This window comes from Arvicola amphibius, chromosome 1, assembly GCF_903992535.2.
Source record: "Arvicola amphibius chromosome 1, mArvAmp1.2, whole genome shotgun sequence".
Taxonomy (NCBI): Eukaryota; Metazoa; Chordata; class Mammalia; order Rodentia; family Cricetidae; genus Arvicola; species Arvicola amphibius.
Window position 1 is genome coordinate 56,664,266 of NC_052047.1, and position 16,095 is coordinate 56,680,360.

The 16,095-nt window shown below is 40.8% G+C and overlaps 1 protein-coding gene across 1 annotated transcript in view; it reads left to right on the top strand.

The window, feature by feature from the left end:
* The first annotated feature begins 3,058 nt into the window (after positions 1-3,058).
* Positions 3,059-16,095, top strand: part of Fbxl5 (F-box and leucine rich repeat protein 5) — a 42,894-nt gene continuing 29,857 nt past the window's right edge. Inside the window, exons 1-2 of the mRNA XM_038331652.1 lie at positions 3,059-3,229; positions 13,659-13,874. Of these exons, the coding sequence (XP_038187580.1) occupies positions 3,146-3,229; positions 13,659-13,874 (300 nt within the window). The 5' untranslated portion in view covers positions 3,059-3,145. The remainder of the gene's footprint in view (positions 3,230-13,658; positions 13,875-16,095) is intronic.

The window sequence follows — 16,095 nt, forward strand, 5'->3', positions numbered from 1 at the left end:
TCTCTCTCTCTCTGTGTGTGTGTATGTGTGTGTGTTTGAGGCCTGTTTGCTTATAAAGGAAAATGAGAAAATAAAGCCCCAAGAACATTTGGTTTTGCTTATCTCCCCAGCGATCTTTTCCTTTGGCAGCACCATTACATCAACTTAACCTCATTGTAACAGGTGCCAATTGGTTACTAAAGTTATTTACTTATGTATATGGGTGTTTCTCTGTATGCATGTCTGTTTATCACTTGCAAGCCTGGTGCCCATGAAGGTTAAATGAGCCACCTTGTGGTGTAGGGTACTGAACCCAGGTCATCTGGAAAGACAACTAGTCCTCTTAACTGCTGAGCCCTCTCTCTAACCCTGATTAGCTATTTTCGCTTGTGGTGATCAGCTCTGGTTCTGTAGTAGGATTATGATTCTGTTTCATAATGGCAACCCTGGTTTTCAATGCTTATTTTCAAAAACAACACTCTGTTGGGGAAAGGACTATGTCATATATTCAAGTAAACTGTAAGTTATATGCTTTTAGAATTGACCGATTCTGACTAGTAATTCTTCAAGCCTTCAAAAATACAGCTAGAAATGTTCAGAACAGGCCTTGTGTCAGTGTATTTTCAGTTTTCCAGACCATTTGACACCCTGCCCACTGCATGTTTGTTTGTTTCCTATAAGAATGAGAGTGAGGATAAGAGAAAGCACCAACCCAACGAGGCATTCCTTCATGCGGCTTTTCATGGCTCTCTTCCCATGCTTATCCAGCCTTTGTGGTGGTGTGGTGGCGCATGCATTTAATCCCAGTACTCAGGAGGCAGAGGCAGGCGGATCTCTGTGAGTTCGAGGCCAGCCTGGTCTACAAGAGCTAGTTCCAGGACAGGCTCCAAAGCTACAGAGAAACCCTGTCTTGAAAAAACAAAAGAAGGGGGGGGGGATTTGTTATCGTACCTTAAGAGATGGCAGAGAGACTACATTGCCAGCCTGGACTTCAGCGACAATTCCCGTCTGTTGTGGGTGTAGGAACTTACAGTGACAGCATGGCAGTAATCAGTCTTCTCTCTTAGGCCAAGGTTCAACAGGAATTAGTCATATCTCTAGCCATATGATTCACTAATCATGACTTAGCACATGGAGATAATGTTCACAGCTTCCTTGAAAGGGAAAATGACCCATAGTCCTCATTTTCTAATCACTTACTTCGCTCATCTTAGTCTCGGAAATAAATTCCTTGAAATAGTTAAAGTCCAGAATAGCTGTTATTTTTCTTAGTGGATTACAAACCTTCTAATCTGGGTTAGAGTGTTCCTTAGTTTACAGGTGGCTATTTTTGTCATTTTATACCTATTAAATGTGGTTTGTTCTAGGGTTGTGCTAGCACACAACAGGGGCACAAACATGTGAATGAGATACACAATATGGTGTGTCCATAGTTAACATAGAATCATAAGAATGCTCCGCGATTCCCTTGCTCGTTCTTTTTCTGACAGACCTTGTTCCAACTGCTGAGTATAATCTCATCTAGCTCTGTATAATTGGTACCATTGCAGTCTGCTCTGTATCCCAAGAGAGCTAGAGTGAAAGACCCGGATGGAATAAATAAAAAGTAAGTAAATGTCTCTTGAGAATTATTATAGAGCCAAAGTTCTACCGAAACAGCAGAGAAAAGAAGGGAAAACAGGCTGAGAAGGTACCTGAGGGAGGAAAAGAAGGAGAAATCTGTCAACAGCTTTTCAGTTCAGTAAGTCAATTTTTTTCCTGTTTCTTCAGCCACCTCTTTTTCCCCCAAGTACCACAGCACACAGGAGCGAACTTACTGTCAGACCTAGATTCACGTGGCCAGAATTTTTACTTACTGACTTGTGAAACCTTGGGCAATGTCTTAATTTCCTACCTCACAGTTGTTTTCTCTAACACTGTTTACAGACATTATTTATGACGAGCCAGAAACTCAACTCTTAGCACTTCAAATATATCAATTTAGTTCTCCTTAAAATCTTATGGAGTGGGTATTTTCCCCCACCCTCCTTTTACGGAAGAGAATATACTGAGGTACAGACACAGAAGTCCTGTAGTTTTCCTAGGGTAGTGCAAACTAGGAAACTGAACCTAACTATCATCTCCAGAGTCTAATTTTCCTGCTCACCTTGCACGGTAATATCAAATGGTAGGATTAGGACTACACGGGTGTTCTCCAGGGTTCTCACCTCCTTACTCCACTTTTGAACGTTTGATTCCTTTTATCAGTTGCCATGAATTTGGAGTAGGAGATACAAATGTGAATACGGCATATCTTCGGCTCACAGTCCGGAAATTTATGACTATTAAGCAGGGTTCTCAGCCTTGCCCTTATTTCTCCCATTTCTTCATGAGTCCTAAGGCCACAGATAAAAGCTGCTGCCATTAAGTGGAAAAAGTCTACTGGAGGGCTTGGATGTGGACGGGTTAAGTGTCGGGGCGAGACCTAAGGCCCTTTCTTCCGGTCTGAGCTTCTTCAGTTTAAAATGGCGGGATTTGTGCTAAGGCTCTTTCCCTATTAGACTGCCATGTAGGCTCGCCCTTCCCCCACCAGGCTCATCTGACCACTCTGGGTTGTTGATCCCAGGGGGCCGAGGTATCTGTCCCCGCTCTGGCAACTCCAGTTCCCCCATGGGCCAGCCTCCCGCCGTCACACCACGCTCCACGCTGGGGCTGCCATGTCCCCAGCACTCAGGCACAGAGCGCAGGCCGGGCTAGCAAGGCCCAAGGCCAGCAGACCCGGCCCAGCAAACCCCTGGGCAGCGATGGCCGCTGAGTGCCTGGGGCGCTCCCAGTCACCCTGACCGGAGAGCGTGCACGGAGGCGCCCGTGAAGACCCCGCCCTCAGACGGTGCGTTTTCAGGAGCTGAGACGCTCCGGTCTCTCCGTGGGCCAGAGAGAGGACCTGGAAGGAGCGTGCAGAGCTAAAGGTGGGAGCCGTACGCCCCAACGCGCCGATCACGTGGGCTGCAGTACCGCATGGCGGCGGCCCGCGCGCCCCCGCGTCACGGCCCGCGGAGCTGCCCGGGCGCGCGCGCCGACGGGGCGGGCGCATGCGCAGGGGGGCGCGCCACCTCTGCCCCGCGGCGAGGGTGTCTATGGAGAGGCGGCGGCTGCGGCTGCTGAGGCGGACGCGGAGGCTGTGGCGATGGCGCCCTTTCCCGACGAAGTGGACGTCTTCACCGCCCCGCACTGGCGGATGAAGCAGCTGGTGGGGCGCTACTGCGACAAGGTAACGGAGCGCGGGGCGGAGGGCGGCGCGGAGGAGCGGGCGGGCTCCGGGCGGCCTGGCCTGCGAGCCTCCCGCAACCCCCCTGCGTTGGCGCCGTGCGAGCGGCCGCCTGCGCCCCGTCAGCCGCGCGGCTCCCGCACCTTCCCGCCGGGGCCCTGGGTCTTGCCCTCGGGGCGCGCGTCGCCTGCCCTGCGTCTTGCTCGCGGGTCTGGCCTGCGCGGGGGTGATGGGCTCTCTCGGCCGCCCGGAGCTGCCGCCGCTGTCCCTGAAGGGTATGGGGGACCCGGGTCGGCCGCCCGCCCGCCGGCCGGGGCTCCCGGGTCGCCTCCCCAGGCCGCTTCTGCGGTTGCTCGCCACCGCAGTTCTGCCCGCCCGGCTCCTTCGGGCTCTTTGGGTCGCTTTGCAAACACTGTCCTCCGCCTGGACCTGTGACTTGCTTGCTTCCTGGCTCCACGGGCAGCGGCTTCCAGCCCCAGGCGCGGGCTTGTTTTCCCTGCCAGCGTCGCACTGGTTTGGTTCCGTAAGCCAGCCCCGTCAAGGGGCTGGGGAGGACCTGCACTCTGCGTTTCTGGTTGGCTTTTCACCTTCCAGATTTTATTTTCTTCGAATATTTAGTCCTTGTAGATTTTGTGTCAAGACAGCTAGCTAGCTAGCTGATTCTCTGTTGGACTTTTTACTGGGATCAGATAAGAGGGGGGGCCTAGGAAAAGTTGGTTTGCTGTGGAACGCGTTTTGGACTTTTAATTGATGGAGCCTAAGTTGAAGTACTTTTGTGGAGATGAGTTGAGGCTCTTTTCCAATGATTCTTAAAATTCCCAATTGTCGGTTTATGTTTGGAAGGTCGTCTATGTGTAAACTATGGGCAGTCATGTGTTTTGTAAAAATGAAACAAATAAATAGCTGTTAAAGTCATTATTAAACATGGAAATAAATTGAGTTTTCAGAAATTGCATAGAATAATCACCACTGTTAACAGCAAACAAGAGTTGTCTTACAACTCAGAGAGTGCTAGAAAAGAACCCCATGTCTTTACTGGTAGGTCACGGTAGAGCAGCAACTTGAAGTTTCAGATCTTAGCATTACTGCCCCACAACCGTTTGTGTCCCTCCATTTTGGGGAAAAAGGAAAACAAAACAAAACACTTAAGATTTTCGTCTCTACACCAAACCCAGTCCGAGGTCAGGGGGGGTACTTTTAAACGCCAGGACTGTTTAGGATCATGGTTCTCCACTTGGTTGCTTGTTAATTAACCCCAAAGTTCTTTAAGATCCTAATGCCTGGACCGCCATTCAAATTGGAATCTCCGAGCATAGAACCCAGATATCAAGTATAATCTTGAACTCTCAGGTGAGACTGGGGTACACAGAGGGCGATTGTCACCCAGGAGAAGCTTAACGGCTGGCTAAGCCCTTGAGCAGAAGAATATCGCCTTGCAATTTCAGTTAGTGGTTTTGTTTTTATAATCTTCACCTTTTGAATATGTTTTCCCTTCACACTATCCTTTAATTTCAGGCTTCTTAAGAAGCAGAAGAGGAATTTAATGAGGACTGATTGAATCCAAGGATTTTCTCTGGTTTGTTTTGGCGAGAGATAGTCCGAGACCCTCTGGCGATAAGGGAGAATATGGGCAGTTGTCCTTTTTCCTAGGAGCTTTCCGTATGTAAGATGTTTCAGATTGCCAAAGGATATGACCTTCCCAAATGATCAAATTTGTAATGCACTACCCAGTCTCTTTTTAAAGAAATTAGCGAGAGATAGTCCGAGACCCTCTGGCGATAAGGGAGAATATGGGCAGTTGTCCTTTTTCCTAGGAGCTTTCCGTATGTAAGATGTTTCAGATTGCCAAAGGATATGACCTTCCCAAATGATCAAATTTGTAATGCACTACCCAGTCTCTTTTTAAAGAAATTATGTTTTTGTTTTGATACTGTTTTTGAGACAGTTTTCTCTGCTAGTCTAGGCTATCCTTGAGAACCTTTAAGAGCCTGACCTTGAACTCCTGATCTTCCTGCTTCTGCCTTCCAGGCTCCAGACTTACAGGCATTTGTCAGCAGACTGGGCACTGTCATTATTTTTGTGTCTCTTTTTGGTGTTTGAGAACATTTGAGTAAATTTTGGAAATGCAGTTGACTTTGAAAAAAATGAGTCAAATGAGATTCTTCTCAGTTAAATGTTCCCTCTTGCATAACCAGTTTAATAAAGCATTTTTGATTTGATATAGCTTTAGTCAAAATTGCCTCTGATTTATTCCCAGCATTGTAAAAAAAAAAAGACACCAATTCTGATTTAATTGCTTGTAGTTAATGAGATTATCGCTTTTATTCATCAAGATTACTAAGGTTTCAGTTTTCTAACCTATGACCAAGGAAATTTAGTGAAGGAAAAAGCTGCATAGGAATTTTCATCATTTCTTCAATGGCCATTGAAGGTTCTCTGGATGTCCTTTGTGAGCAAAAGTGGGAAAATAACTGGTTTTGACGGCAGAATAGCCTTAAAGAATTGAGTTGTTTTGATTAGTTAGTCATTTCGAGGTTTGTTGTTGTCCTCTTTCTTTTAGTTTCTTAGATCAAGGAAATCTGACCCAAAAAAACCTCTATAGAACTGCAAAATGAGAACTAGACTTTGGTTAAAACTAAAAAGCTACAGAGTATGTGATTTCACTATATTCTAAATATCATCCTGAAACGGTTAAAGATTTCAGTTGTATTCACAGTATTGAACTTGTAAAACACAGGATATTCATAAAACAATTTTTTAGGAGAATCAAATCAGTTTTTCTGTGCTTTGAGTAATATACTTAGAGTGAATTATTATGTTGTTACAGATTACGTTAAATATTCCTGTATAATAGTTTAATGTATCGCCTGTGGATTTTCTCATACTAAAAAATGTATCCAGACAAAGTACAAGCTTTGGGAAGGGGAAGTGGATGCAAAGTCACACCCCTAACCTAGAAGCAATTTGCACTAATACCTAGTTTTCTCTAATGGCTTCTCACTGCATATACACTCTGCTTAGAAGTAGTTTTCAACCATAAAAAAAACAGACTATAGTGTGTGTGTATGTGCACTTTTTGTTTTGACTTCGTTTTTTTGTCTTCTTGTTTTTGAAAAAGGTGGTTTGGAACGGTTTCTTTATCTCTGCTATGCAGACAACAGGCCTTTGGCTCAAGGAAAACTAATATTTGTTTCTGTATGATACCTGGGGAGTTGTAGGCCTGGATGGTTTAGGTAAGGGCTTATGTAAGCTAGAGCTGTAACCACCCAAGTCAGTATTAAGACTTCCAGCTTAATTATCTTCATCTGAAGCTACAGTAGTTTTTGATGTGTTTTGTAACAGTCTTCAGAGAATTTTGTTTGATAATTCACTGACCTCCCAAATTGGAATATGTAGTTAAAATTTGTACCAAATGGTAGATAATGCTTGTCCCATTTTCTTCCCAGTTTCCAGCATTCTCTTCAATCCTCAAAACTTAACTCCATTGATTCTTTTCTGTCTGCCCTGTAGTAGTTTCTGTTGTCATTGTGAGATGTGGGTGCTCTTCCTTAGGGGTCCCAGTTACATACACACTACCATCTATGATAACACAGAAATCCAGGAAGAGTGCAGTGGGAGCAAAAGGGAGGAAGCACACGGTCATGTCCACAGTAAACATGAGGAGTAGTCTCTGAAGTGATTTCTGAGAACAGTTATGCAGTGTCTCTAGAGATCTCCAGATGTGTTCATAGACGAGTTAAAGGTGAAGGGAGGGTCTTGAGAGATCTTCCACAGGACCCAGGTTCTCTTCCCAGCACCAAGATGGCAGGTCACAATAGTCTGTAGCTTCAGTTCTAGGGGATCTCATGTTCCCTTCTGTCCTCCACCGGGATCAGATAGGCGTGTGGTGCCTAGACATGCGTGTAGGCAGCCCCCCCCCCCATTAAAAATAACAGGTGAAAGCACTTGGGGTGCCTAAATTTTTCAAGTAAGGATATTAAGAAGTGTCATCTACTTTTATCACTTATAAAAAAAGATATTTTATAACCAAAACTAAGAAGAAGATAAATGCAAAGTTGAGCCGGGCGGTGGTGGCGCACGCCTTTAATCCTAGCACTCGGGAGGCAGAGGCAGGCGGATCTCTGTGAGTTCGAGACTAGCCTGGTCAACAAGAGCCAGTTCCAGGACAGGCTCCAAAACCACAGAGAAACCCTGTCTCGAAAAAAAAAAAAATGCAAAGTTGAATAGATTACTTTCAGAAACTTGAATGTAGCTTTATGGTCAGTTTTTTGTTTTTTTTTCAATTTTAATTCTGTATACCTGTAAAAATGTACTGGCATTTGGGAAGGTTGGCTTAGTGAATATAATGCTGAATTTTGAGCTGAGAGGAAGAAACAGGGAGTTTAATGGATTCTTACTACATACTGACATTATTTTTATAATCCTTACAAGAGCTTTCTAAGACAAGTGTTATCCCACATTTAAAAGTGAGGAAATAGTCTTAGTGGTTAAATAACTTACCTAGCTCACTCAGCAATTAGTAGAACCTGAATTTTAATCCTAGATTTTTTTTCCTCCCTCTGAAAGCCATGATTTTTAGCCTTCCTCACTTGTTGCTTATTACTGTTTTTATGCAAAACAGTTATAGGTCATTTTTTCCATCTATAAATTTGGCCAGAGCATACTAAATCTTCTTCATTGAGTGTATATCTCTGGTTAACTGAAAGTATGGCCTGGCTAATTGGACAGAAAATAAAGTGCTGTTGGGGTGGTAATGTTTGGATTCTTAGTTTTTTTGTAGCTATTTTGAACTTACTGGCTTTATATTACATTATTTTTTTTGGCAGTTTTTAGGCCAGCGTTTATATTTTAGCCTGTATAGTGTCTTGAGACAGAAAGCCAGTTATACATTTTTATGTGAAATATACCATGTTACTGTTTTGCTGTTTGTTGGTTGTGTCTTGGTAGATGTAGGTTCTTTGTTGAATGTGGAGGCACCAGAGTGTATTATTGTGTAGACTACTAGTGAGTTTTCATTCTACCATAGAGCCATGTTTTTCACAGTATGTCTTATGACTCATTAGTAGGTCATAAATCAGCTTTGTGCATTAGACATAGCATTAGAAAAGGAAAGTGGAACTGTAAATACTTCCCAGAGTACAGAGGGAGATAGTTTTTTCTGAATTATCTTTGAAGTGTTTGTTCTCCATTTGGATCTCATTACATTGTTTCACCCATTTTATATAGTGAGGGACTGACAAGATATTTGTAGTAAACAATATTTGGGAAACACTTGCCTAGAGCAGCATTTCTCAGCTAAAGCACAGTTGACATTTGGGCTACAGAATTTGTTGTGGGGGCTGTCCTCTGCATTGTAAAATGTTTTGGCCACATTCTTGGCTCATACACACCCTATATCTGTAGTACTTCTCCATTGGTGACAAACTAAACTGTCCCTAGATCTTCCCTTTTATCTTCGGGGGGGGGGGTGAGGGGGAGAACGACTGTGTTCCTTACAGTGAGACCTTTATTTTGGAGCAATTATTCTGACTAGTTACTGTCTTGAATCCAAAAAGATAGCTTTCAGTGTGGGATAGAGATTTTATCTATGACATAAATTAGTTACAGAAGCTGAATCTCCATTATTGAATGTTTAATGCGATTGAGGACAAATTATTTCTCTTAACCTGTTTTCTAATCTGTAAAATGGGTATGATAAACCTATATTGTAATGTTGTCTTAAGAAATAATACTTCAAAACAGTTTTAGACTCTAGCACATTATAAGCTTCAGTATACCTTAAAATACTGTCCAGGTTTTTCTAAATCTTAAGTGTTTAAATATCTTTATAGAAGCAAATAAAATTTTGAGACAACCATTCATATAGATATTTAAAGAGTTGTGTGGTGTGTGTCCTGGCTCTTTTGTTTCTTTGTTTTTATTTTATGGTATTGAAGATTGCTAAATGCTCTACCACTGAGCTACAGCGTGGATGCTGTTAATTGTTAAATCACTAACTCCTGATTCCAAAACAAGATTATCTTTTTATTGGTATTCATTGAGCTCTGCATTTTTCTCTGCTCCCCTCCCTACCTCTCTCCTCCCCCCTTTAGCCCTCCCCCAAGGTCCCCATGCTCCCAGTTCACTCAGGAGATCTTGTCTTTTTCTACTTCCCATGTAGATTAGATCTATGTAAGTCTCTCTTAGTGTCCTCTTGTTGTCTAAGTTCTCTGGGATTGTGGTTTGTAGGCTGGCTTTTATTGCTTTATATTTAAAAACCACCCATGAGTGAGTACATGTGATAATTGTCTTTCTGTGTCTGGGTTACCTCACTCAAAATAATGTTTTCTAGCTCCATCCATTTGCCTGCAAAACTCAAAATGTCATTTTTTCTGCTGTGTAGCACTCCATCGTGTAAATGTACCACATTTTCCTCATCCATTCTTTGGTCTAGTGCTATGAACATAGTTGAGCACATGTCCTTGTGGCACGATTGAGCATCCTCTGGATATATACCCAAAAGTGGTATTACTGGGTCTTGAGGAACGTTGTTTGCTAATTTTCTGAGAAATCGCCACACTGACATCTAAAGGGGTTGTACCAGCTTGCGTTCCCACCAGCAATGCAGAAGTGTTCCCTTTCCCCCACAACCTCTCCAGCATAAGTTGTCATCAGTGTTACTGATCTTGGCCATTTTTTCAGGTGTAAGATGGAATCTCAGAGTTGTTTTGATTTGCATTTCTCTGATGACTAAGGATGTTGAACATTTCCTTAAGTGTCTTTCAGCCATTTTAGATACCTCTGTTGAGAGTTCTCTGTTTAGGTCTGTACTCCAATTTTCTTATTAGATTATGTGTTCTTTTGGTGTCCAATTTCTTGAGTTCTTTGTATATTTTGGAGATCAGACCTCTGATGTAGGGTTAGTAAAGACCTTTTCCCATACTGTAGGCTGTCGTAACAAAATTATTTTTATGTGGAGAAAAATTGATGGGGTCATAGCTTAAGAACCCTCTTTCCACTGTGCAGTGGTGGTGCATGACTTTAGTCCCAGCACTCAGGAGGCAGAGACAGGTGGATCTCTGTGAGTTCAAGGACAGCCTGGTCTACCAAGTGAGTTCAGGCATGCTCCAAGACTACAGAGAAACCCTGCCTCGAAAAACAGAACAAACAGACAAACAAAAAAGAACCCTGTTTCCCATTTCTTTTCTTTTTTTCTTTATTTTTGATCTTATTCATGTAGTCATCATGGCAACAAATATTAAGGATTTAATAAAAATGAAACTATTTTTCCTTCCAGAAAGCACTTTTTCAAATCTGATTTTTTTTTTAGCTTTAAAGTATAATTAAGAAAATTATATATATTCAGGATATACAGTGGTATGTATACACTTGCAATGTTTAATAGTTACTCAATCTAATTGATTAGCACATCCATTACATATTTAAGTTTTTTGTATCGATAGAAGAAAAACATGCTTCAGATCTACTCTAGTAGTAACTTTCAAATACAGACTAGTTGTTAACTGTACGGACTTTCTCAACTCTTCAGTGTACTGTATACTTTGTGGGCATCAAAAGTGTACGGCTTTTGTTAATGCTTTTTACTTACTAACAATTTTTTTTCATTTTGGGTTTGAGATCAAACCTATAGCTTTGTGCTTGTCAGGATGTGCTTTCTATTGCTGAACCATATCCCCAGCCTCTTATACTAAGACTTTTAAAGCCCTCCCTAACAGCTTCAAACCCGATTTAAACAAAACTACCCATGTTATTATTTGTAGCTATTAACCACTAATGAAGCTTGTTGTAATCTGGTGTGGTATTTCAGAACATTCTTAAAATCTGAAGTGTGAATTTCTTCAAGTCTGTTGTCCATAATTTCTTCTAATGTGGAAAAGAGCTAAGCATTATTTTTACATTGTTAAATAGTTGAAAGCTTATTTTGTGACATGTGAAAATTGTATGAAACTTTAAACTTCAGTGTCATTAAATACAAAATTTTATAGAAATAAAGTAATAGTCTTTTACTTACATTTTAGCTGTGATTCCTCTTTGGGCTGTAGCAGCTGAGTTAAGTAACTGGTGTAGGCCTCTAGCCTGGGAAAATTTAAATATTTACTGTCTGACTCTACAGAAATGTTGCCAACCCCTGAGCTAGATGATTGATTCGTGTATTATGGTTAACTATTCATTTTCTTCTCTTCAGTAGAGTGTCAGCTCCATAAAGGCGGAGATCTTTATTTTTTTCCCTGTGTATTCTCATGTACCAAGAACAGTATCTGGCCCATCATAGCTGTTCACTGATGATTAGAATAGAGCAAAAAGTATCCAAATTTACAAACATGAATATTTAATTTTTAAACAATGATAATGCTTTGAAGTATAGGCATTTTGTTCCCAGTTAGCATCAAGTAGAATCAAAGACTTTGAGAGACAAAAGTTACCCAGCTAAATAAATGATAGAGCTGGGTCTCTTAGGGAATCTTAGTAATCTGTGGATCTCTGTGATTCTTACGCTAATACTTACTGCCTTTTAAAGAAGATACTTAGTTCTGTTCTCTGCAGATTGGCTTTACCTCAGTTTTAATGTCCTTTTTTTCAGTGTTCTTCACCGCAGTTCTTGCTGTGTAAGGCTACTAAGACAGCTTAGAGTGCCCCCCTCTTCAGGAAGACAGGACCACACTTTGGAAAGGAAGCCTAAGATGTTTGGTGTTAGTAACATTTGCCCTGTTATATTTAACCCAGTTGTTTCCCATTTAAAATGAATTTTGTAATTAAATTGAACAGTAGAAATTAGATTTAATAAAGATAATGGAAGATTTGAATATGACTTTGAATTTATTTATTTAGGCAGGGTCTCTCTATATAGCCCTAATTGTCCTGAAACTCACTATGTAGAGCAGTGTCTTAAGTTGGGGTTTCAGTTGCTGTGAAGAGACACTATGACGATGGCAACTCTTATAAAGGAAAGCATTTAATTGGGGTTGACTTACAGTTCAGAGGTTTAGTCCATTATCATCATGGTGAGAAGCATGGCAACATGTAGGCAGACATGGTGCTAGAAAAGGAGCTGAGAGTTCTACATCCTGAGCAATAGAAGGTGAACTGGCACACTGGGCATGGCTTGAGCAAATATGAGACCTCAAAGCCTTCCTCCAACAAGACCACACCTACTCCAATAAGTCCACATCTCCTAATAGTGCCATTCCCTATGAAGCATGCATTCAAACACATGACTCTGTGGGGGATGAGGGAACAGAGTCAACCCTGTAAACCAGGCTGGCCTTGAACCCACAGAGATCCACTTGCCTCTGCCTCCTAAACTCTGGGATTAAAGTCATGTGTCACTATGCTTAGCTTACTTTGAATTTTGAAACAAATTCCCCCCGTCTTTCCTTTTTTTTTTTTTTTTTCCTGTTTTTTGAGACAAGGTTTCTCTGTAACATTGGGGCCTGTCCTGGAACTAGCTCTTGTAGACTAGGCTGGCCTTGAACTCATAGAAATCCACCCACCTTTGTCTCTCCTCCCCGCCCAGTGCTGGGATTAAAGGCGTGTGCCACTACCACCCAGCAGAAACAAATTTCTTTGTGTATTTTAAGTATTAGAATTTAATTTTCTGTTAAGTGCCAAAGCTTGGAATTACACTGGAATAGGAATTTTTATCCAATTGAATAGTGGAATTTAAAAAACGATGGCATACTTAAGGTGTTACATATTTTTGTCAGTTTTCTTAAAAATATACTTCTCTTGTGAGTGTGGTTGGTCATGCCTTTAATCCCAGTTCTTGATGTAGAGGCAGATGGGTCTCTGTGAGTTCAGACCAGCCTGGTTTTCATAGTGAGTTTCAGGGTAACCAGGTCTACATACAGACACCCTCTCTCTCCCTCTCTCAAGAAAAAAAGTGCATCTGTGTGGTGTGTGTGTATGTGCACTTCTCTTAAATTATCTAGTAATGTTGTAATAACTCTATATTTTATACTATTTCCTAAATAGTTTCATCTTGACACTGAAATTTAAATTATAGTGAAGTATTTTCCAGTTTTTAAATGGTAGTAGTGTAAGAGCACGAAGAGCATTTTGAACAAAGGAAAAGAAGTCACATTATCCTAGGCTTATCCTTCTAGGTGTCTTTGGTATGAGTATGATACAGAGAAAGGGACTTTTAGGCGTGAAGGGAACTTGGTCTGATCTTTTCACTTAAGTAAACTATGTGATATTTTTCCTTTATCTTCAGGTATTTGAGAATGCCAGCCAACATATTCTTAGTCTAAGGCACTTTTAAATTATACAACTATGAATTATTATTTTATGAACGTCTTTTCTTTGTGCTTTAATGTAATTGATATAAAGGAAATACCTTGCTATGAACAAAACTTTAGGTATGCGTTGGATGTTTCTTGTTACATTGTCTCTTATTTGCATCTATTTACTGTCTTTTTAAATTTTTATTCAGCTTTCTAAAACCAACTTTTCCAACAACAACGACTTCCGTGCTCTTCTGCAGTCTCTATATGCTACTTTCAAGGAGTTTAAAATGCATGAGCAAATTGAGAATGAATACATTATTGGTTTACTTCAGCAACGCAGTCAGACCATCTACAATGTACATTCTGACAATAAACTCTCCGAGATGCTTAGTCTCTTTGAAAAGGGGCTGAAGAATGTTAAGGTGAGTTGAAAAATTGATATGTAAGTGTTGGATGTAGTGCCATTCTGCCTCTGTAATTTTTATTAGCAACTTTAGTAAATGGTATTATTTTAAAGAAAAACACTTGATTTATTCATGATGGCTAGAAAGGCTGTTCGTGAGGAATGGTTACAGTGGAGGCTTGTAGTAAAACAGAGAAAGGTCAGTTTTGAATACAAGAACAAAACAGGTGTTCAGAGCCAAGAAGAAGCAAGGAAGAGCCAGTGGATAGAAAATTACTGAGAAAAAACATTAGGACCCAAAAGATAAAAGATGAACTCTTGGGGATTTTTACTGAGATAGCCAGTGTATGAAATCCTGAGGCTGAGTAGTAAGGGATGTGATGGGCTATGTCCATGGTCAGAAACTGAGAGCAGATGATATGATTAGCTGCCTCAGTGGGATTCCTACCAGAATTGACCTGAGAGGCTAAGGACAGAATCTGAGGCCCTACCTAATTGAAAAGAGGATTCAGAGGATCTAACTCAGGTCTGGTAAGAGTCTTTGGAACTGGCCTTTTATTAATTCCTAATAAAGTTTTTATTGTTGTTTTTGGTGACCACCAAATTTTGAAGTTTTGTAAGTTGAAATTTTAACTACCAAAATTGTTAACAAACATTTGTTGAATTCTTAAAAGCAAAGGTGTTAATGTAGGTACTGGTGACTAAAGGTATAATTTTTGTTTAGAATAACACTTCAGTTCCATACATTTTATTTAAAATTAAAAATGGTGCCAGATTTAGAAGCATATACCTTTAATCCCAGCAATCTGGAGTCAGAAGAAAGTGAATTGTTATGAGTTCAAGGTCAGCCTGGTAGATCATAGTAAGTTCCAGGCCAGCTAGGGCTGCATAGTGAGATCTGTTCTCAAACAAAACTAACTAATAAAATTGAAGATGGAAGATGTAACTCAGGAGTAGAGTTCTTGCTAGCATAAAAGGCCTTGACTTCAGTCTGTAATAGTGGGAAAAAATGGAATGGCAGTCATAGTGTTTATGTATTTTACTTTTCCCTATTGTAGGAAGCACAGTGGTTAAAGATGACGGTTTCAGTTTTATGGCATGAATGGTGGCACTCATCTGAGATTTCAGTAGTCAGTAGGGTGAGGCAGGAGGTTCACTAGTTCACGGCCAGCCAAGGTTACATAGTGAGATTTTTATCTTAGAAACAAAGTAATATTGAAAAAGAAAATGCATGTAGTTTACAATAAGGATGTATGTACACTTTCTTAATTATATTAGTCTTAAAAATATTTGAAAGTTAATCTTCATTTAACCCTTTCAGTTCAGTAAAGCATAGGAGTTTATAACTCCACCAAGCCACCATATACCCTTCACTTGGAGGATCAGTTTTGAAGACCAGAAAACAAACTAAAGAATTCTACCAGTAGTCTGTAGGAGGAGGAACCCTTGGTCTGTATCCACAGGGGAGGTGGTTGGTTAGTAGAGGAAAGCATACTGAGTAGTAGCAGAAGGGAGGGTAACTTTTCTATTGAATACTCCTTTGTACGCTTGGCATTTTATAACACAGTCGTGTATTATGTAGTTAGTAATGTTTGAACCAAAGTAGTGCTTTTTAAAAAATATAAGGGAAGGTACATGCTTGAAAATTATGTAGGACCTACGACCAATGGAATACTCTGATTTTATAAAGTGCTAGAGGAAAGGGGAAAGAGAATTGTATTAGACTTTGTACATGAAAGAGGTCTAGGGATTAAGCCTTATTCTGAACTTTTTATGTAATATAACCATGTATTTATTATTAGGAAGAGAAGACACTGGTAGATTTGAAGAGCAGAAAGAGTGAACTAGTGTGAAAAGCAAATTTGATAATTATTAACATAGAAGTGCAATTGGAAGCCATACATGGAAATGCTTAAAGGATGTGTAAAATCTCAGCAGAATTCAACATTGAGCTGAATATTGGAAATTAGGTGAATAAATTATCTAAATGAAAAAAACTGGCCACAGAAAGAATGAAATAGTACCTGTCTTAGTTACTTTTTTATTGCTGTAATAAAACACCCTGACCAAGAAAATTTATGAAAGGGTTATTTGGAGCTTAGAGTTCCAGAGGGATGAGTCCCTAAACATTCCAGTGTATGTGTGTGTGTGAGTATGTGTGTGAGTGTGTGAGCAGATAGGTGTGTTGGGAACTGGCAGCTACTGAGAGCTGAGTACTCAGTTCTTAAACCACAAATAGG